We start from the raw sequence: 23001 nt of genomic DNA, 5'->3' as shown, positions 1-23001 counted from the left end.
TTTGAGGCAGATAACTATGTGATCGTTTTTCAAAAGATGCCATTTTACTAACTTGAAAGGTTGGATAAACGCTGCACTATCACTACCCTGACAAATTTCCTTGCCTAAAATAAACTAAAGGAACACTAACAAAAGGATTCCGTCACTCACACCTACACATACACAAATTAACAAAGCAATTTATGGCAGTTCAATAATAACCAATGCAATAGTTCTATTCAGATCACAGACAATATTTTCTCCTTGCAATCTGGGTGAATTCCCTTTCCCCAGAGTTAAGCAGGATTCAGCTCAAATGTTCCCAACAAAAGTTCAGGAAATCCTGTCTGTCAACAAAGTTCCAATCCAAATTTCTGTTCCACTTCAAAAGTAAAAGTACCAAGATAATATTCAACCAACAGTAAACAAGTGTTCAACAAAGTTGCCTCCCTCTTTGTAGCAACACCTTTAACCAACATCTTCTCTTCAGCTTACAATCATTTCTTGCTTCATTGGTTTCAACATATTTCAGCCATAGTACACAAAGCCTCTTAGTTGATAGTGTTAAACACTTCAGTAGCAGTTCATACAACTCTTGTTTCAATATCAACTTATCAGGATGTTTCTGCTTGAATTCACCAAAACTCTTTAGTGATTCTTCAACTGCTTCAAGATTATTAACCGCACCACAGTACTTCAATGCCTTCCATGTGGTCTACTCATCTGCCATGATTGTTATGAAAATGTACCCTTATACTGGTATAGTCTCCTGCCAGCACAGATAAAAGTACGACAACACTTCCTGTCCTGGTAAACTCTACTGCCAGGCCAGAACGCAATCTTCTATGGTTTAGGAAGTATCAGGATGTTGGAAGGGGAAATGTTGGTCTTAGAAATTATACAGATGAGAAGATCGCAGTTTGCTACACCGGATCTAAACCTTCTCCCTGTACCATCATTGGGTTGTCCTTGATTTAAGTATGATAACTATTATGGGATAGTCTACAATTTAATATATGTTATGGAATGGTAATGGTGTAAGGGAGAGGATTAAAATGTGGTACAGTATTCCAATATAAAGCACCATAAACCAGATAGAGTTATGCTATAAGATTCACTTGTTTGGAACTGAATGCTCCTTCTTAGGGGGGAGGCCTTTATTTCATGTGGGTTTCACAGGGGGCTCTAGAGGGGTGGTGGTAATGATTAAAAGAAATGTGTTCCCCTGTGTGACGTCAAATGATGGAGAAAGCTATTAGTGTGTGACTGGACGTATAGGACTGGAACAAATCACCATGCTTAATGTGCGTAAAGGAAACGTATCCTAGTGGACTGCTACACATTTCACTTGGCACTGATCGATCACCGTCTAGGATTGATTTTATGTTCTTAGCTACGGATGATCTACGCAGGGCCAGACAGCATTTCTTTTTTGGGAGGGGTCCATCAGACATTTCTCTTTATTGGGTATTGGCCACTTTTATCACATCCCATTTCAACAAATCCCATTTACCCAAAATTATTTTCCCACATAATGGATAGGGGACTGGCGTTAGGTATATAGAAAGGTGGAGGGAGTCCATGACCCTCTCTCCGTCAGCATTTCTGCAGTAAAAAGCAGGTACAAAATATGTGGGTTAATGGGATTCAGTGAAATGGGATGTGAGAAAATATATGACCAAACAGACGTTAGGCAGTCAGCACCCAGGAAGAACACAGACATCATGCACATCATTTAGCTGAGCCAGATCTCAGGGAGTGCCCGAGTGACACCAACGTTTCCTATTTAGGGGAAAATGAGGGTTCGGTGGATAGCACCATTACATTACGAGAGGCATTTAAGACAGTACTGCAAGGCAGTACTATTGCTATTAGATCAGTGGACAAGAGGGGAATATGCAGGGAAGTAGAACAGAGGTGAGCACTGCACATTTGGGAAGAATTTAGGGTAAACAAGAAATACAGTGGTTTATAGGGAATATGACAGAGCCTGGGATGAACTCAGAAACCTCTTCCTGTATGATGCCAGGGAATCGAGCTGGCAGAGCAATATACAGGGTCTATGAACAGGGGATAAAACAGGCAAACTGCTGCAATGGTTAGCTAAATCGGGATGAGGTCGAAAATGGGTTGTAGAGATAAAAAGTTTAGGAGGTACCAAAAGGAAATGGGGCAGATACTATCTAGACATTCTATGCAAAGCCATATGCGAATGACACAGCAAATGACAGGACTACTTTTGAGGCCTTTCTCTGGGACCTAAAAGTAATTAAACTAGGGGAGATACAAAATATAGCCTTGACGGGTGAACTTACGAAACCAGAGGGGGAGTGTAGTATCCACCAGCTGTAAGCGAAGATGACACCGGGCCCTAACAGGCTCCACCGGAAGTATGGAAAATATTGGGAGAAGTAATCATCTTCTTAGTATGTTCACAACTCGCACAGAGCTGAGAATTCTCTTCCAGACCTCTGGTCAGCTACACTAGTAGTGGTTCACAAGAAAGTTAAACAAAGGGATTGTTGCTGTTCCGACAGACCCATTTAGCTTTTGAACAAAGAAACTGAGCTATTTATCAGTGTACTAGTTAACAGATTGATGGAGACTATCCACTTGCTGATCCACCTACATCAGTGCAGTTTCAAACCTGGTAGATCAACATGCCTCAATGTGAGAAGTTCATTTTGGACATTAGAGATGGCAGGTATATGTTACTTACCCGTAACTCTTGTTCTACAGAATGGGTCTTGCATGGATTCACATGCTCATGAATATTCCCCATCAGGCTGGGAATCCTCAGTAAAAAAAGAAAAGTTTATCTTTAAACTAAAACTGCTCGTCTCCTCTATAGCCTATCAGTGTCCTTTGGGTCATACTGACCCCAGTCAATGACACTTGTCCTCCTAAACTCCACCCCTGGTGGCCATCTTCAGATTTGGTAGCGCACAAAGTGGCAGTATGAACCAAGAAGAGAAGGTTCACGTGTGAATCCATGCAATACCCCTGATGGAGAACAAGAGTTACAGGTAAGAAAGAAACAAATTAATTACTTACTTGTAACTATTGTTCTCCAGCATGGGTCTGGCATGGATTCACATGCTCATGAATATTGAGCATCGTCAGGCTGGGAATCTTCGGTAAAATAAAAAACAGTTTCACTTTCACTTACAAACTGCATTTCTCCTCTAAAACAATCACTGCACTCTGGGTCATATTGCCCCCTGCCAAGGATTGCCCTCTCCCTAAGCCCCTCCTCTGGCAGCCATCTTCACATTTGGTAGCACGTAAAGTGGCAGTATGACCAAGAAGAGCCGGAGAGGGGTAGGAGGGAGGATTCACATGTGAATCCATGCCAGACCCATGCTGGAGAACAATAGTTACAGATAAGTAACTTGTTCCTTCTCCAACATGGGGTCTGGCATGGATTCACAGGCTCATGAACAAAGAGTACATAGCAGTACAACATTATACAACCACGGGAGGTGGCCTAGGCTCAACAGAAGCAATTACTCTTACCTCGGGAACAGGCTCACCTTTCAAGCAAACAGGTTGCGTAGTACTGCTTGGCTGACCCTAGACGACTCCATGGAATCCCTGTTGACGCAGTAGAATCTGTAGATGGTGTGCGTAGACCTTCACGTAGCAGCCCTGCAAATGTCCAGCAGCGGCACACCAGACAGGAACGCTGTCATCGCAGTGATTGCTCTGGTGGAATGGGCTCTGACGGCCGGGCAGAGGTCGGTTCGCCAAACGATGACAGTGCGTGATGCAGCTGGAGAGCCACCTTGAGCTGGAAGCCTTGGACAAGGCCTTCCTATGGTTCACAAAACCAAAGTTCACGAACAGTTGGGACATCTTCCGAAAACTCTGTGTGCCACGTAGAACTTCAGAGCACCAGCAACTTCCAGCGAGTGGAAAGTCCTACAAAGGTTTTGGAAAGAAGACAGGCAACACCAAAGGCTCGTTTAAGTGGAATTCCGACTGAACCTTTGGCATAAAGGTGGGGTGCGTCCGCAGCACCACCCTTGATTCGTGAAAAATCAGATTTGGCTGTTTGCAGGAAAGGGCCTGGATCTCACCTACCCTCCTGGCAGAGGTGATGGCCAAGAGGAAAGTCATTTTCCATGAGAGGAACTTGAGAGGGGCCTGATGCATATGCTCGAAGAGGGCCCCCATGAGCCTCATCAACACCACGTTGAGTTCCCACGCCGGGGCAGGAGCCTTCACCGGTGGGAACGATCGAAACAGTCCTTTGAGGAACTCCTTGACGAGACAGTGGGACCAAAGAGAAGATCGTTCTGGAGACCTGGTGTAGCGGGAGATAGCCGCCAGATGTACCTTGATCGAGGTTTGCACCAGCCCCGCCTTGACCAAGGACAACAAGTATGAAAGAATCTGTGGGGAAGTAACCCTCAGAAGGTTGATCTTCTGCGCCCGGCACCATGTAGCGAAACGCTTCCACTTATGCCCGTAGCACTTAAGAGTCAATGACCCTCTAGCCCTGGCAAGGACCTTCTTGCAGTCCGCCAGCAACTTGTACCCTCTGAACTCTAGGGCTGCAGGAGCCAAGTCCTCAGATTCGGCGATTCCGGGGCGTGATGCAAGATTGCGCCTCCATCTCTGGTGAGCTGATCCGTGACCACTGGCAGCTTGACTGGAGGGGTCGTTGACAGGCTGAGATCATCCTGCATCTGCACCGTTTGAGTTGATTGAATACTCACAGCAGGAGGTGCAACGGAGGGAATGCGTAGGAAGAGGCCTTCCCACGGGAAGGCGAACGCGTCCCCCCTGCCCTCGTATGCTGGAACGTGCTGGCGAATTTCCGGCATTTGGAGTTTGTCGCCATTGCAAACAGATGGATGGGGGTCTGCCCCACTTGAGAAAGATGCTGTCCACCTGATCCTGTCGAGGTTCCCACTCATGGCAAACGCGCAGCTCCCTGCTGAGGGAGTAGGCGTTGGTGTTCTTGACTCCCGCCAGGTGAAAGGGGATAAGGAACACCAGTCCTGCTCCTCTCTGGGGATCAGTTGTCCCCTGCTTCCTGATGTAGAACTTTGTGGTGTTGCTCTTGAAGATCCTCACCACTTTGCCCTTGAGGGACGGAAGGAACGACTTGAGGGCCCATAACACTGCCCGCAGCTCCAGGATATTGATGTGGAGATCCCTCTCCTACTGCAGCTAGAGTCCTCTGTCGTGGAGACATCCGGTGTGGGTGCCCAGCCTTCCAGGGAAGCGTCTGTGATGACCGGCTCCTGGTACGGGGGCTCTGAAATCCTGTGCCCGTCGATGTTGAAACTTACGGCCCACAACCTCATTGCTCGACGGAACTCGTCATTGAGAGCAATCTTGTCTGCGAAGCTTCCAGACACTTGGATCCAGCGAGCATCCAGGAACTCCTTAAGGGGTCACAAACGCAACCTGCAGAGCCGGATCAGGTAGATACATGACGACTTGATGCTGAGCAGCGACTTGATTGTCCGCACCGCGGCGGTCTACAGTGCCAACAGCCGTTGGTCCTTGCCCAGCAGGGGTGCTATCCTCTCTTCCGAAGGAGCTGCCAGGCAGCAGACTGTGTTGGGCCTGGCCCCCAGGAAAAGCGCGTTTTGCTATGGTATCAAGCAGGACTTTGGATAGTTGGCGGAAAACCCCCGATCCATCAGCAGGACGACGGTCGCCTCTGTGTGGTCTACAGCCATCTCCCTTGACTTTGCCCGGATGAGCCAGTCGTCAAGGTACGGGTACACGTGTATTCCTTGGAGACACAGATGGGTCGCCACTGGTGCCAGGCACTTCGTAAACACCCTGGGTGCCGACTTCAGTCCGAAGGGGAGGGCCTTGAATTGGGAGGGCCTTGAATTGGTAGTGTCTTCCCTGTACCACGAAGCGCAGGAACTTGCAATGCTTCTCGTGAATGGGGACGTGGAAGTATGCGCCCTCCAGATCTAGTGACGTCAAGAAGTCACCTTCCTCCTGTTGGCCGAGCACGTGCTGCAATGTGATAATTCTGAATTTTTGGGACTTGAGGTATTTGTTGAGACGCTGCATGTCTAGAATGGGCCTCCAGCCCCTGGTCCTCTTCCTTACCAAGAAGTATATGGAGTAGACCCCGGAGCCCTGAAGTCACTTTGGAACCAGCTCCATCACCCCTTTTCTTATCATGGCCCCTACTTCCTGCAGGAGCTGAAGGATGTGCTGCTCCTGCCGGGCCACCAGAAGTATCTGCAGACAATTTTGCTGTATTGTGTCCGTGGGGGAGAGCGTAAGGCATCCATCTGTCGGTGGAGATGATCTTTCACTGGGTGGGGGCCCGACGTCCTAGCTGGTTCAGTCTTGCTTCGGGGCATGCGTGCTGCCTTGGGGGCGAAGACGTTGGCCACCTTCACCAAAAGACTTGGAACAACCTATGTAGGCCTCCTGGGTCGTAGACAGGGAGGGTTGACGGTACGAAGAGGACCCTCTGCAAAACCTTTCGACGATCTGGCGGACATCCCGCCGTAAGCATGAAAGGAAGTGTGCCCAGGGCATAGGCCGTCTCTGTGTCAGTCTTAATGGCCTGCAACGACTCAACAGCCTTTCCAAAGAGGATGTCCCTTTCTAAGGGCATGTCCAGCACCCTCGTTTGAAAGCCACCAAAATGCCCTGGCGGAAGTTGGTGGCTTTTAGCCAGCCACGACAGAGGCAGTCACAGTTCTCCATCTGCCGGAACTCAGGGTCTGATGTCCAGGGCCACTTATGTCATGGTCCGATGCCACCTCCCCTTCCTGGAAGATGGAGATCGCCTCAACCCGCTTGTTGTCAGCCAGGAACTCCGGAATCAGAGCCATCTTATACCACAGTTCCCTGTCGTACCTGGCCAGGATTGCAAGTGTGTTGGCTGCCTTGACTGTTGATGCCACAGAGTAGATCACCTTTCTTCCCATGGCATCCATCTAACTTCTTCCCCTCGCTACCCAGAGGGACAGAGGATGAAGACAAGGGGTTAGACAACGTCTTCCTCGCTGCCACTGAAACCATCGAGTCCGGGGAATGCTGCGATCGTAGGCACTTGGGTGCGGAATCCAGCACCTGGTACTTTTTCTTCAGTCTATTCCCCTCTTGGCGGGGGACGTGACTGGATTCCTCATCAAAGCTAGGCCCTCCTCCCAAACGTTGTCCAGGAGGGGCACCGCTTCCTTTTGGCCTTGCGATATTGGAAGAGGAAACCTTCCTATTTGGTCTTTTCTGGCGTCAGTTGGAAGAGTTTGGATGCTCTGGTTCGGATGGTATGGTACAAACCCACCTCATCCGGGGGAGAAGCCCTTGGCTGCTGCGAACCACCCTTTGTGGCGATGTCATCGTCCATAGTCGTGTGGCCGGGTCCGTCCCTGTGTCCATGTCCCTAGGGGGAGAAGGCACATGGCGCTTGTCTGCAGTTTGATGCGACAGTGTAAGGTAGCGCTTCGTCTTTTCGCCAGAGGTTGATCCGGGGCCACAGCTTGGGACAGTGTCGTCGGCATCCTTTTCTGGATTTCCGACACCAGGGTGTGTAGGGTCGAAAGGATGTTCAGCGATACTTCTCTCAACAGGGTTTGAGAGGTAGGCCTAGTGGGCCCTGCGCCGTCAGCATTTCTGCCGTCATCCCCCCACGTCCTCCTGGATCATGTGTATAGACACATGGCACTTCTCGTCCGAGGAAGAAATATCCGTGCCCAGGAGTACGGCCTGTCCTGAGGCCCCCCCATACCCCTTTTTTGCATCCTGATGCGTCAGGTTCAGGCTTAGGGATTGCATCCTTTTTTCCGGTGTCTTCTCCACCAGCCCGGGCCGAGGACTCCCGCCTTGGAGATAGGGATATTCTGGGCACCGCCGGGGCTACCTTGACTGGGTCAGCCCCTTTGGCCTTCGAGAGGGCAGCGGCCACCAACTGGATCGTCGAAGACTACTTCACCTGGACTGCCTTGGTCTTCTGGGGCAGGTCGGTCGCCTTTTCTTGCACCTTAGTCTTCTCTGGCATTTCCTGCAGCCTGGCCGGGTTAGCCGATTTACTCTTCGAGGAGGAGCTGAAGCGATGGCTGGAGATGGAGGCAGATGGTGAAGATGAATGCGCCATGCACATCGCGGGAGCCGCTTGCGCGGCGACACCGACGGAAATGGACTTACGGTGCTTGGCCTTGTCTTGGGCCACGACGGATGTAGCGCCCTCAAAGGACTTAGAAACCCGCTCCTCGGACTGGCCGGACGTGGGTGAGGCGTGCCCCTGCTTGGCGTACGGGGTAGAGGCCTTGTAGCTGAGGCACTCTGCGAGTCTACTGTGACAATACTTCATGGTTCGCTTAGAGAACCCGAGGCAGATTTCACAATCTGTTTCCCTGTGGTTTGGATGGAGACAGTAAAGGCACAACGGGTGTTCGTCCTCTATAAACAAGTTCTGCAGTTCGCAGCTGGATTAGAGCTTGAAAAGGGAGCTTCCCCTCTTTCTTCTCTTCCAACATGGTCCGGAGTGCAGAGTAGGCCCGACGGCCTTCTGGAATCTTCAATGAAACTGAGAAGATTCTTGCCCTTACGGGGCGCTGAAATTCACTGACAAACTGATCCCTGATTGTCGGCCGATGGAGAGAAAGAGCACACAGGCTCTGTTTGACAAAAATGGGACTTTTTAATTGAAAAAGCGTGAAAAACATACAATAGCTCACGGAGCAAAACACATGGACTCGCAACACTTGAGCGTGCAGTAAAAATCTGAAGATGGCTGCCAGAGGAGGGGCTTAGGGAGAGGACAGTCCTTGGCTGGGGGAAGTATGACCCAGGGTACAGTGATTAGTTTAGAGGAGAAACAGTTTGTAAGGGAAAGTGAAACTGTTTTTCTTTTACCAAGGATTCCCAGCCTGACGGGCAATATTCATGAACATGTGAATCCATGCCAGATCCCATGCTGGAGAACTTGGCATTTGCAACTTTTTTCCCTGAGCTTTTAGGTCAAAGGCCTAAAAGGTGGGGCAATCACACCTTGTTTAGTTGTGTAATATTTAGGTTCATGTACTACTCCGGTAGCTCCTATATTTTAGAACCTATAATGGTAAGAAATCTTGTAAAGCAAAAGAGAAGAGTCTGTACAGAAAGGTGACCTGAAACATGTACCATTTATAACACCAATGCCAGCTTATCTGGCCATGGAATCCACAAACAGCCTAGAAGTGGAAATATTTCCAATAGCATCACTACTGAATTGTTAGCTTAGGAAGCTGTAAGAGGACATCTAAAAATGTAAAAATCAAATGAATTACAAATTGAAGGGCATGTATACTTACCTACGACTTTTACAAGCACTTCCCCAATCATCCTCCTCAAAAGAGCAAGCATTTTCACTTTGCACTACTAGTTCATCATCCTGAAATAATCAAAAACACTTTATGTCCAGGAATTGAGCCAGACAAACATGTTTCATGCGATACAAAATCCAGTACTAAATACTTTTACAGAAATCGGCCCAAAAGGTAAAATATGCAGGATGCAGACTTCCCACCTCCTCCCCTTTATTTCTTGGCATGCAAAGTCTCTATTATCCAGTTTATATTACAAGAACTGCCTGTAGTCTGTACAAGACCACAATAATTTGCCAATGTCTTCCAGACTGATAAAATCTTTCGTCCACAGATTACTCATACCCGGAAATTGCTCCAGGTTAAGCAGACTGGATCCTAAAAGTGAAAAATAGAGACATACTGGCATCTAAACCGTTTCAGTTGGACTCCACCACAGTGACCTCCAAATATCAAGCAAATATGAGTTTCAAGTAATTTTCCCTATGCGAAGAGCCCAAAGGAAAGGTTTACCTGCCATGAGGAGAAAAATGGTTACATGTGATTATTACGTATGAATAAATGAATGCATTCTTAAGGAACCCAAAATAACAGGAAAAAAATAATGATTTTGGGGGATTTCCCCACAATCCCCCTTTTTATTAATACTTTACCCCCACCCCCAAAAGTACTATTCGCATTCCCAACTACATATATATCGTTTTTACCAATTCTTTTTTTTTTTTTTCGTTGTTTTGGGTTCGTTGAAAATTCCATTTGTTGTTATTCATTCGTTAAAACCACTGCATACCGAGAAAAATACCTCAATGATGTAACTAAAAATCTATCTTGGAAGGAAAACAGAAAGATTGATGATCAAGCTGGGAGATCACAGCCATCAAAATGAATATCGATTTCCTCAGGGTCATAGTACACCACATAGCCTGTTCCTTAGTCAATTAACCTTCGACAGAAGCCTGTGGGTATTTCACCAGCTGGTTTCTTAATGTTAAGTGGTCCAATCCTGCTTGTCCTGAGAGTAACAGAAATCTCCATAGTAAATCCATTACAGAATCCTGGAGCCAAGCATTGTTCAGATGTCGAGAAGAACAATTTACTTAACTCTTGGTAATGTTCTTTCTGTTGTTCCTCCCACGGATTCCTCATCTTTGATATCTGTCTTATAGCACAGCTGCTCTTTGGAAACATTTTCCGCTGCCAAGGACCGCAACGCAGCTCTGTCCGACACCTCTACATGCCCTACACCGTACATGACATCGGGGGCAGTATTTATAGGGTTGCTGCGCCCCACGCCCTTAGTTCCACCGTTTTTCCTTAGATGATGCTGATGGAATGCAGAACCACAGTGTTACTAGCTATCCACCAATTGGGGTAGATGAAAAATCCATGAGAGGAATATCCATCAGAAAGAACAGAGGCATAATGTGTTCCTCTAATGATTTCCTTACCTTTCATAGAATCCCACAGCAGTACATTGAACTGGAGGAGGGAAGAGAGCAAGGACACCAAGTAAACCAGAACACTCTGAAGGACTGCTCTACCAGAATGAGCCTCCTGTGCTGATCGATTTCAAGCAGTAATGCTTAGCAAACGTGTGTAGAGATGCCCATGCAAGTGCCTGGCAAATGTCCAGAACAGGATCTCCAAGTCGCAGAGCGGCAGTGGGGGCCAGTTCTCTACTGAAATGAGTTCCGAGACCTTCAGGCACATCCTTACCTGCCAGATCGTAGCATTCTGAGATGCAGAGGATTACCCACCTTGACTGGGTCTGTCTGGTCACCGACTGCCAGCACAGGCCCCAGCATAAACAAAAATGTGGTCAGCTTTCGTGAACTCCCTAGTCTGAGAGACTTGGAAGCGGAGGGACTGTTCGGGGTACAGCTGATCGAAATGTTCCTCTGCCTTTGAGGGAAGAGTCAGAGAAAAAAAAAAGACTGGAAGATGTATCTTTTGAGAGAGATGGAAATCAGAGACCATCTTCGGTAGGAAGGGCAGACTAACTCAATGTCACCTTCTCTTTAGAGAAAACCAAATAGGAGGTTTAACTGATAACGCGTGGAACTTACTCATCTGTCTAACAGAAAAACAAATTACTTATCTCTCGGTAATGTTCACTCTGATGGACATTGCTCCCACGGATTCCTCATCTATAATAGACTCCCAAACAGTGCAATGACCTGGAGGAGGGAGGGTAGAAAGACACCAACTAAACCAGATAACTCTGAAGGAAATCTCTGCCAAAATGAGCGACCCGACCAGACATAGAATCCAAGCAGACTACTGAGTTGGAAGCGGTTGTGTGTTCTCGTGTTCTGTGGGACACACTGCAGCGTGGCTTAACTCGTCGTTTCCCTGCTCATAGGTCCTTTCCTCTAGTCTGTACGAGGAACTGTGGAACTCAGGAGCCGTAGAATCGAAAGAAGGCCTGGACCCTTGAGAATCCTTGAGACCCTTTGAGAAGGCGAGCGCTTGACGGAGATTGCTGCAGGGCACTGCCTATCCAGCGGAGCAGAGAAATCCTGCATATGCTCTGAGTGAGGCGGTAAGGCTGTTCGCTGTTGAGCCAGCGAGCAACGTGTTGAGTAGGGTGCCCAAGAGAAAGTTTGGTGCACCAAGGGGTCTGCCGCTGTGATTCCGTGGCCACGTTTCTCCCGTGGTCCATAACCCTGAGGTGGTGGCCTAAATGATACTGTTTACAATGGTGCATATTTAAATATATGTTTACAAAGTGGTTGCAGACGTAGTTTGAACATGACAGCATAACTACTTGTGATTTCCTCATTGACATGTTGTGCCCAGTGATCATCAGCACTGCGTGTTTGCTTGTCTGTTTATCAGTGTTTATTACCGATAGGCATTCTGGTTGGGCACTGAAGTCTGGATTGTTATTACAGCAAGCTAAACTCTAAAGAGACCCGACATTCAGGAACTGAACAAAGGTTGATTTTATTCCAGCTGCCTAATTTTCTTACGGTCTCAGAGTAGGCGAAGAGCATGGTAGTAAGTAGTGCGGGGAGACTGCGGGAGCAATTCCTTTGATCCCGGCACACTGCGTGGAGTACAGTAAGCAGCAGTGAGCTCTGACAGCTCGGTCTACTTTTATGCGCTGTTCTGATTATTAGCTGTTAAGCCTTAGTACTCCCCCAAGCCACATTGTAAATTTCGTACATTAAACCACTATTAAACCACTCTGAAGGAAAATAAAAAAAGGGTGAAGATGTTAACCCAAAAAAAAAAAAAGAAACCACTGCAAGCCCAATTATAACTTGCGCAGGAAAAATACTCAACCTCAAGAGAGGACGGAGAGACCAGGTAACAAATGCAAATTGAAAAAGCAAGCTCAGATAAGTAAAGGAGCAATTATGCCATTCTTCTCGCCTAATGCACAAACAGAGAAGAACTTGAACATATCTGGGAAAGGGAACCCATCCATTTTAAATGGTAGTAGCCACCAAGATGAGTCAAACAAGTCTGATATTGATAACTCACTTTTGGAGTTGTGCTCATCGAGGCAAAGATCGATGACCCCTGCTTTAAGTACGCTGGCTGAAGACTGTACCGAGGGAAGGGCAGCGAAAGAGCAATTACAATCAACGATAACCACGGACAGACTTTCCGTATAACCTAATTTGGCAATTCATGCAGAAAACTCAGTCAGAGATAAATGCGGATTCCTTTTCATGCCCTAATGCTTTGAATGAGATAGTCATCAGTAGCTTTGCTAAAATTTGCATTAAGCATCTTGCTGAAAATGTGTGCCAAATATTAGCGAACACAATAAGTTTGGCTTCCCAGAAGGTACATGAGAATAATATCAATGATGAGGCTGAAAATAATCTCTCTGAGGCTATATTATTGGCTACTGAACCAACAGTGAAGCCAGAACAAAACCCTAATGAGACAAACAACTCAGTGGTATGACAATGCATTACTTACCGTAAAAGCATTTCTGATGGTTGCATCTGCTTAGATTCACATGCTGTGCATAGTCCGACATCCAGTGGTCACTGCAGAGTATTGGATTTTGTTTTTCATAGTCGAAAAGGGGACGTTGACAAGGCGTGTCTGTAACACTATCCCTATAGTGACATGCTGTGTACCCACAATCCCTCACGCGTCGAGGTCCCTCTTTTTTTCTGCCCTGATGGAGCCTTATAGAAGTGAGTGAGTACAGAAAAGTGAGAGATAAAAGGATATCTATGTTCCTTCCATCCGAGCGGGGAGGAAGGGTGGGCGCATGTGAATCTAAGCAGATACAACCATCAGAAATGCTTTTACGGTAAGTAATGCATTGTCTTCTGATGTTTGTTAATCTGCTTAGAATCACATGCTGTGCATAGACTAGCAAGCAGTACCCAGAGTTGGAGGTGGGTTGTGAGAAGGAACAGTAGAGAAAAGGTGTCTTAACAATGCTTGTCCCACCTGTGAATCAGACCTAGAGTGGGCATCTAGACAGTAGTGTTTTGTAAAGTTGTGCAGAACTCCAGGTTGCCGCCTGGCAAATGGACTCAAGAGGGACATTTGCAATGAATGCTATGGAGGCCCCAGTGCCTCGAGTAGAGTGTGCTCTTGGCTTGAAGGGTAGTTCTCTCTTAGCAAGAGAAACAGAGGGTGATGCATTGTACGATCCATCTAGATATAGTGGATTTTGAAACTGCATCTCCTTCTCTTCCTGCTGCCACCGAGACAAAGAACTGATTAGTCTTTCTCAGTGGTCTAGTTCTTTCCATATAAAACATAACAGCCCTGCCCACATCCAGTGTATGCAGGCTTTTTTCTCCCAAGTCTGAAGGTTTTGAAAGAACGTTGGTAGTTCTATAGATTGGTTCACATGGAACTTAGAAATTAATTTAGGTGCAAACCTGGGGTGTATGCGTAGAACCACCTCATCTTTGTGAACTGTTACAAAGGGGTCTAGAATAGATGTCGCTTGTAGTTCACTTACTCTCCTGATGGAGGTGATGGCTATTAGAAAAGCAGTTTTAAGGGTGAGGTCCTTAAGCGTTGCTTTTTGCATGGGTTCAAAGGGAGAGCCCATGAGCCTGGTTAATACCATATTTAGGTCCCATACGGGAGCTGGGTTAGCTATGGGAGGGTGTATTCTTTTAACTCCTTCCATGAAGGCTTTAATAACTGGGACTTTACACCACGACACTAAGTTGAGAAGTGGTGTATGCGGAAAGTGCAGCTAAATGAACCTTAACAGAATTAAACCCTAATCCTGAGTCTAGTAGGTGAGTCAGGAAGAGAACAATTTGTGTAGGAGAGCAGTCAACCGGGTTGATGCTCTTATTTCTACCCCATATGACGAATCTCTTCCACTTGCTAGAATAACAGTGACAAGTGTTAGGCTTTCTAGCTTCTTTGAGAATGTCCATGCATCTCTGCGGGAGTTGTAAATGACCAAATTCTATGATCTCAGGAGCTACGCTGCTAAATTCATGGTCTGTGGGCATGGGTGTAGTGTCTTGCCCTTGCCCTGTGACAGCATGTCGTACAGGCAGGGTAGTTTCACGGGTGGAGACAGACATCTCCATCAGGTGAGCGAACCATGGTTGTCGGGCCCACATAGGGGCCACTAGTATCATGGTGACTGGTTCCTGGTGCATCTTGTGCACTATATTGTTGAGAAGGGGAGTCGGGGAGAAAAGTGTAAACAAATTTCCCTGACCATGGTATTGATAGACCGTTCCCCATGGACTGGTTCAGGGGGTACCTGGAGGCGTAATCTTGTCATTGGGAGTTCTCCAGAGTTGCGAACAGATCTATTTCTGGGAATCCCCATTGTGTGAACACGTCGAAGACAATGTTTTCTTGTTGTTAGGGAGAATTCTCTGTATAGGCTAATTTCCCAAACCTAGTGAGTTCCCCAGCAGCTTTGCTGGATTTTTGGGGTTTATTTTTTTCTCCTGCTAAGAGTGAGACTCTTTTTCCCCCACTCTTAGGCATGATTTGAGGATGTCCTTTGACTTTGTAATGTGTTTTATGGGCTATGGGGTCTTTTACTCCATAGGGCTTCAGGTATTTTTGGGATGTGTGTTTCACAGCACCCTCAGTGCAGTAACACAGGGGTGTCATAGTGACCCCCAAACAGACTCCATACCCTGGGACTGACTACTGTCTCCCAGGGCATGTAAAGTCACCATTGACTAGTCTTAAATTGTGAACAGAACCAGTACAAACCATCATATTGTGGAAGTACTGGTAGGGGTAATTAGATTGCCCATGGGTCTGTTTTTCGTGGGGGCACTGTGCAGTCCCCCCTCGTCGAGTTTATGGCTGGTGGCAGTGGTTACCATGCGAAACATTCCACCGGGATATTTCCTATGGGATTTTCCCATTCATTTTAAACGCAACACTTTTTTGGTGCAATGTTAAAGATACAGCCGGGTTATTTATTTAATATTTATTCCCCGGTTGGGTCTTTTTGCCAGGACTCGGTTTTAAAATGGCGGTTATGTTCTCCTCTGTAACTCCAACCCAAGTCGAGCCCTTTGTTCCACTTTTGGCGGGCTTCTGCACAGAAGCCTCCAAAAGTGGTGCCACTCTGTCTGGGTCTATAGGATGTGTGGGATGGGGGAATAGGCACCCTGGACTGAGTAGCCTCGGCAACTCAAGCCGCACTCTTGTGTGATTGGACCAGTGGCGAGCCGCCCGGCTCACCACTTAGCATGTTTGAGTGACAGCTAGGACTGGTGAATGGGGATTTTCTGCATAAAAGCAGGGCTTTGGGGACTGCAACTTCATAAGTCGCCACAGGACCTAAAGAATCCGAAGAGGGAGAAGCTGAGCCGACCTGCAACGACAACACCACCAGTGGAGCCCTGCTGAACCGCCTCACCACTTCCCGACGACAGAGAAGATCTTCATCCTGGAGAGTCTTCTTCCTTTGAACTTGTGGGGTTAACCAGTTCGCCCTCTTTTCGCCTTCCTGGATCGTCTCGTGGTCGAATCGCCCGTGCCAAGCACCCCGGCAGCCAGATAGCCACGCTTCACCACTACCGCGAATAAAAGGGTAGTACCTTTTAACCGAGAAACTCTGCGGCTGGTTTCTTCCCTGGCAATGCAGCAACCTCCAGCTTTCCTCCACGTCGAGATCTTCTCTTCCCCTGGATGAAGCACCAACTTGCACCCGCTGCCAGGAACAACTGCCCCCGCTGGAGCTTTCTCACCATTTCAGGTACTGTGTCCCGCCTGGTCTCCCTTGCAACAGACTGTTCAAGGTGTCCCGTAAATCCTTGACTCTCTATCCTGGGGTGACCTGCAACTGATCCAACTCCTTTTCAACCATCTGTAAAGACTTTTAAAGTGTACTTCAACTGCATGATCTTGGGCACATTCCGCCTTGCTCTCTCCTGGCGTATGAACTTTCTTGCTCTACAGTAGACTGTCTTTCTTGACTTGCTGTGGTTCTTTTTAAAGTGTTGGTATTGTGTGCTTTCCTAATTCTGCCTTTTCCCTCCCTTTTTAAATAATTATTGGAGTGCCATCTTGGTTAAGCGCTCACCTCTGTATTGATAATAAGTGGTGTTCTTTCCCTAAAACTTGTCGAATAATTAATCAGGGAGGTGTATATATTTCTAATGACTGTTTGAACTTGCTTGACATATTAGTGCCAGTGTATTTTTAAATAAATAATTATATAATTTTATACCCAAGCTCTGGTCAGTGTTTGCTTGTGCTACTGTATTTTTGTACCTAATGTGTATACTCTATATACTGCCTAACTCTTCTTGAGAGAAGTCTGACTGCCCAGCCACAGCTACCAGGTAAATCTGGGTGGGACAGACTGCTACCAATTGGGTTTACTGCCAACACCTGTAGTCTTAAACTTTTTGCAGTGGTCCCTAAGGGAACGGCACAGGTTTCTGCCTAACACTTGTAACCGCCATTCGTACTCTGCGGGCATAGGGAAGTCTCTGCTTAGTTCGTCTGCTAGCAGATTGAGTTCCCCTGGTACATGTTGTGACAAAAGGAACATGTGTTTGAGAGCCCACTTCCAGATGTTCTGGGACAGCTTGGACAGTCCTGGAGAGTGAGTGCCCCCTTGCTTGTTCAGATAGTACATGGCTGTGGTGCTGTCTTTGAGGACCATCACTGTCTTCCCTGGCAGGTGAGTCTGAAAAGCCTTCAGTGCTTTGAAGACCGCTAACAGTTCCAGAAAGTTTATGTGTTTGGGCGCTATGCTCGGAGTCCAAACTCCGTGTGCAGTCTGATGGGATAGGTGAGCCCCCCATCCTGTGAGGGATGAATCTGTGGTTAGAGTGGTCTCCACTGCGGGGGTGGCAAATGGTTTCCCTATTACAAGGTTTTCCTTAGACCCACACCGTAGCGAGAGAACCAAGGCCTGCGAGACCACCACTAGATCGTCCCATTGTCTGCTGGCCTGACACCACTGGCTGTTGAGCCACTCTTGCATAGGGCGCATGCTCAGTCGCGCGTGAGGTACCAAATAAATACATGACGCCATAATTCCCAGCAAACGCATTGCTTTGCGCACCGTCACCTCTCGACCGGCCACATATTGAGGGATCTGAAACAGCATATTTTGGACCCTCTCGGAGGGGAAGACAAGGCCGTCCTTTGTTCGAATTAGAGCCCCTAGGAATTGTTTGATCTGGCTGGGCTCTAGGCTGGACTTCTTCTCGTTGATGGAGAAGCCCAGTTGGAACAAAAGGTCTACAGTCTTTTGGGTATTTGAGAAGCATGTCTTGTAAGAATCCCCTGTTATGAGCCAAACGTCGAGGTAAGGGTATACTGGGCTGGACAACCTGCGCAGGTGGGCTGCTGCCACTGCCAGTACTTTCGTGAATACCCTCGGCGCTGACGCTATGCCGAAGGGTAGCACTCTGAACTGGTAGTGTTTGCCCTCTATCATGAACCTCAGGTATTTTCTGTGTGCTGGCAACATTAAAATATAAAAAGTATGCATCTTTCATGTTCAGTGTTGTTATGTAATCCCCTTGAGATAACAGGGGGATTAATTCCTGTAATGTCACCATATGAAATTTTGGAGGTTTTACGAATTTGTTCGCTGGGCGCTGATCTAGTACAGGGCGCATGGTTAAGTCCTTTTTGGGTACAAGGAAGTACAATGAATAAATACCTTCTGTTACCTGTGATAGAGACATGACCTATATTGCTCCTTTTTCTAGTAGCTGGTCCACTTCTTGAAGAAGGATGGCGAGGTGTTCTGGTGACAGGCGTTGTCCCCTTGGTGGTCTGTATGTCAGGGAGCAGTTGAATTCTATACAGTAGCCGCGGGCTATGGTTGAGAGTACCCAGCGGTCTGATGTTATTCCCTCCCATGCTGGAAGAAAGGATGTTAACCGGCTCCCGACCGGCGATGCATGGGAGGGGACCTGAATCTTCGGGTCATTTGGTGTTGGTGGCTTGGGAACCTCTAGGGGTGGGACCCCGACCTCTTCTCTTGCCACGACGCTGTCCTCTCTGGGTGTATTGTCCACTGGGTCCTTGACTCGAGGACCAGTTGCCTGCAGAGTATTGCTGCTGTTGTTGAATTTGTTGCTGGCGTTGGCCTCAAAAAGAGCGTCAGTTTCCATAACCTCGCTTGTTGGGAGGCCTTGAAATTTGATCTAGGGTCTTAATGGTGTCAAAATCCTTTTTTTGCAGTCTCTAGTGCATCATCCACCGCCTTCCCAAAGAGGTTGGCATCCTCTATTGGTTTGTTAATGAGATGCTTGTGTTTCGAGTTTAAACCCTGAATTACGTAGCCAGACATGACGTTTGAGGAGGATTCCTTGGACTAGGGAATGGCCAGCCGTTTCTGCAGCATCTAGAGTATTCTTAATGATGCTCTGGTTGACTAAGGTTCCCTCAGTAACCGTGGCCAGAAGCCGAGTTCTTAGGGGTTCATGCACCTCCTCGATGTCTTTGCATAGTTTGCTCCATTGGGCATCTGCATAACTTGCCAGTAAGGAGTTGTTGGCAATCCTGGTGGAAAAGGCTGCCGAGGCTGTAATCCTTTTACCTAGGGAAGAGTTTTTTAACCTTCGTTATCTGGTGGTGCCTCGCTGGTTGATAGCGGGACCCCTGCCCTCTCTCTTGTATTTGTTACTACTAAGGAGTCCGGTACAGAGTGGCCCCTGATGTATAACGGGTCCGATGGAGAGGGACTAAATAATCTTTCAATCCTTGGGTTGACCCCTCTGACCAATGCGGGCTCAGATAGCGAAGGAATGATTCTTCTCTTTACTGAGGCAAGGGGAATGGTTTGACTAACCGGGGGGTTTCTCCTTGATCTTTTCCACAAAGTCTATGTCAGGAGAAATTTCCACCGTCTCGATTTCGAAATGTGCTGCTGCTTTGCGTAGTAGTGCATTAAAAGGTAGGTTGATCGTCTATAGGTGACGTATTCCTGATTGGTGAGTCTTTGGGGGGGGACAGGTTTAGGGCGTCAGGGTCTGTAGACGCTGATGGGGACTGCCAGGGCTGTGAAGCACCTTCTTCTGGGTCTTCTTCAAAGCCCCCACCACCCATGTCTGGGTTATCCTCGAAACCTTCCTGGTCTAGGTTTTGTTCTTGTTCGTTATTTAAGAACGAATCATCTCCATGAAAGTGGGAGTCTTCTTCAGTGAGGTCATATAACTCTACATCCTCCTCGGGGGGGGTTAAACAGCCTAGAGTATTTAGTCCTAGGATCCTGCTGAGGCCTCTCTCTTGGTCTTTTGGGTGTGGGTAGGTATTGAGTAGACATAAAACTCTCCATTTTGTCCATACAAAGCTGGAGTCTCTCTAAGGCCCGTTGTGGTAACCCAGAGCGGTCTGGGGGGGGCGGGGGGGGAGGGAAGGCTTTTGGCCTGTAAACGCTTTGACCTATCCCATAACGTCGAGGATAAACTCCCATCGCCTTCTGAGAAGCCTTCTAGTAGGCTAGGAGTCCCTTTCGACGAAGGGGGCAGTTCCTGCCCTCCTTCCACCCCTTTCGGCGTTTCCCTGGCCTTGCAAGCGGTATTCGGCGTCTCTTTCGCCGTCTGTCTCTGGCTATTGGTGGAAACAATACGCTCCAGGCTCTCGACGACTAAATGGTCTGTCGAGGGTTCTTCTGGCGTCGACGTTACAGGTGTTGCGTTCTCTATGCCGACGGGCGCTCGGTGATGGGGCACGTCTGGCGGTTTGGTGATAGCGCCCTTATCAGGGGGTAGCCCAGTCGCTGGTCGCGGTTGCGAGGGGGGCTTTGGACCCTTACGGTCTGTGGAGGCCGCCGGTAGGACCTGCGTCTCCGTTGGTGCTAATGCTTTCTTCGTCTTTGACGAGGAAGAGCTGTGGGTCGTGTGCTTATGTGAGTGCTTGTGTGCGTCCGTGTCGCCGGGGTGTTCATCCCCATAAGCAGGGCGTGAGCCGAGCTTGTCAGGGCCGGGGACAGACGAGGAGCGTGAACGCTCCCTAGAGGGGTGTACAACCTCCGAAGCGGAGGTCGGGTTATCACTTTCCTCATCACTTTCGGCGGCGGCGGGTGAGGAATCGGACCTAGACATGGCGTAGGCTGCCCACCTCTTGACCCTGCGGTCCTTTAAGAAGCTTACAGGCCGCACACCTGTCTGCTTTGTGGTCGAGGGGCAAGCAACGGTTGCACCGTTTGTGCTGGTCTTTCCAGGTGAATTTGCCCTTGCAGCTCGGGCAAAACCTAAATGGTGTCCTCTCCATAGCTGAGGAAACGATCAGACGTGATAACAACCCTGAAGGAAAAGGTTGAGAAAGAGAAAGGCATTCTTAAAGAGAAGCAAGAAGTGTCCCACGACCCCACTCTACCTACTGTTTGAGGCCGGCGAGGCCAGGCCACGTGTTCGGCGACGCCGAAGGATCGCCTCTGTCGAAGGCACAGCCGTCAAAGATCTAGTCGGCGGAGAACAGCTTTGTCGAAGGAGGACCCTAACGTAAGGTAAAGTTAAATAAAGACCAATGGTCGAATGAATATGTGCAATGTCTCTCGAGGAGCTCCTCATAAAGGCGACCAATATCTGGGCGGAAAAAAACAATCTGAGGGACCTCGGTGCATGAAGGATTGTGGGTACACTGCACGTCACTATAGGGATAGTGTTACAGACACGCCTTGTCGACGTCCCCTTTTTCGACTACGAAAAACAAAATGCAATACTCCGCAGTGACCACTGGATGTCGGACTATGCACAGCATGTGATTCTAAGCAGATTAACAAACATCAGAAACTTCTCTCGTAAACAACAAAGATTAGCCAAGAAGGCAGCAACAAGTAAAGAGCCTCATAATGCTTCCCCATCGTCCTCAGAGATGTAATTACCGGCCAAAAAAACAAAAAAATTCAAGAAAGCGGCCCGGGACAAAAAGCATAATTTTGAAAGGGCTGGGTGTCTCACTAGCTGGCTGATCCCAGGAGAAGGATAAGGAATTAACAGACGAAGAGAAGAACTTCCAGTGTTCATGACCTCACAATTAGAGCAGGAAGAAGACAAGGTCTCCTCCACACCGGACAGTAAAAGGCAAACTCACCAGCACAGGGAAATCACAAAACCAGCAACTATTGATGATGTGCAGAAGCCAGCACTTATTAAGAGTAGTATATGTATAATAAAGAACCTTTATCAGAACAGTGACCATGACTGGCTCACGAGAACTGAATTTCTGATCAGACTGCACTCAATTCCGCAGTTGAGAGTATTGAGGTCAGAAGATTGAGTATATAGAGCCACTCAATGGTCTAAATACCAACGTATCGGCTATACACTGTACATTTCTTGCAACTGCCCAGATGTTGCGTTTGTATAAAGAGAACTTATTAGAGGCCGACGTGGAGATTGACGTGGATCCTGAAAAAGAAGATCATGACTGCCCAAGGGATCCGGTTGTAGAACCAATGCCCAAATCTAAAGTGCCCCAATTGCCAGCTGGGAAGGAGGTTCAGCTGGCAGACATTCAAAATATACTGAAGTGGCTGGCTGAGTCCATACCTGTGATTCTTCAAAAGGAATGAGGTTGCTACATCTTAACGTGGAACTGCAGGGGCTTTACTCTCCCTGTTGGCTCACTGCCTTATATAACTAAATATACTTGCATTTGCCTCCAGGAGGTTTGACTTACAGCCCCAGTAGGATTGAATGGTTATACATTGTACCAATCTTTAGCGAAAAAAGGCTTGCGGGGTAGACCATATGGGGGAATTATTGGGGTCCGTCATAACCTTAAGTCGCATTGCATTGATGCGAATATGGACGATTCTGTGATTGCTGTTGAGCTGGAAATTCCAGTAGACTGTGTATTTGAGAATATATTGTTAAGCCTTTTTTAGCCCGTAAGGAGCATTAAAGAGGGAAACTATCCAGGAAACACTCCGTGAAATTATGATAAACTGGACGTTGTACCAGGAAAATAAATTAGTGGCGATCATGGGGGATTTCAATGGCCATATGACAGAGGGAGTTGGGACAACAAGTAATCCCCCGTTAAGTTCCAATAGCATAATGTTGCATGCAATCCAAGATCCAGAGGGGCTGTACTGGCTTAGCTTTTTCAAAATGTGGGATATGGAAATGATTAATGGAAGAACTAGTAGCCATCGCCCAGGTAAGGAAACCTGGGCGAATTGTGGTTCCAGTAATAAATTGGATTATATCATCAGGGTCATATCAAATAGAAACGGTGTGTCTTTAGAATATCAGACCCCTCCAACAGGTTTATTGCAAAACCCTTCTATTCTCTACTGCCTAGGGCCATCAAGACAATATCT

At 47.6% G+C, this 23001-nt stretch overlaps 1 protein-coding gene across 3 annotated transcripts in view; it reads right to left on the bottom strand.

Annotated features, from left to right (window-relative positions):
- BRWD1 (bromodomain and WD repeat domain containing 1) overlaps positions 1-23001 on the bottom strand; it is a 3236587-nt gene that overhangs the window by 1938640 nt on the left and 1274946 nt on the right. For all 3 annotated transcript variants that reach the window (XM_069636064.1, XM_069636066.1, XM_069636065.1), the window contains one exon: positions 9267-9346. In XM_069636064.1, coding sequence (XP_069492165.1) covers positions 9267-9346 — 80 coding nt within the window. The remainder of the gene's footprint in view (positions 1-9266; positions 9347-23001) is intronic.

The sequence above is a fragment of the Ambystoma mexicanum genome, chromosome 7p (assembly GCF_040938575.1).
Source record: "Ambystoma mexicanum isolate Mex_15411 chromosome 7p, UKY_AmexF1_1, whole genome shotgun sequence".
NCBI classification, from domain to species: Eukaryota; Metazoa; Chordata; class Amphibia; order Caudata; family Ambystomatidae; genus Ambystoma; species Ambystoma mexicanum.
Note: the sequence above shows the minus strand (reverse complement) of the source record. Positions and strands in the feature narration are given on the sequence as shown.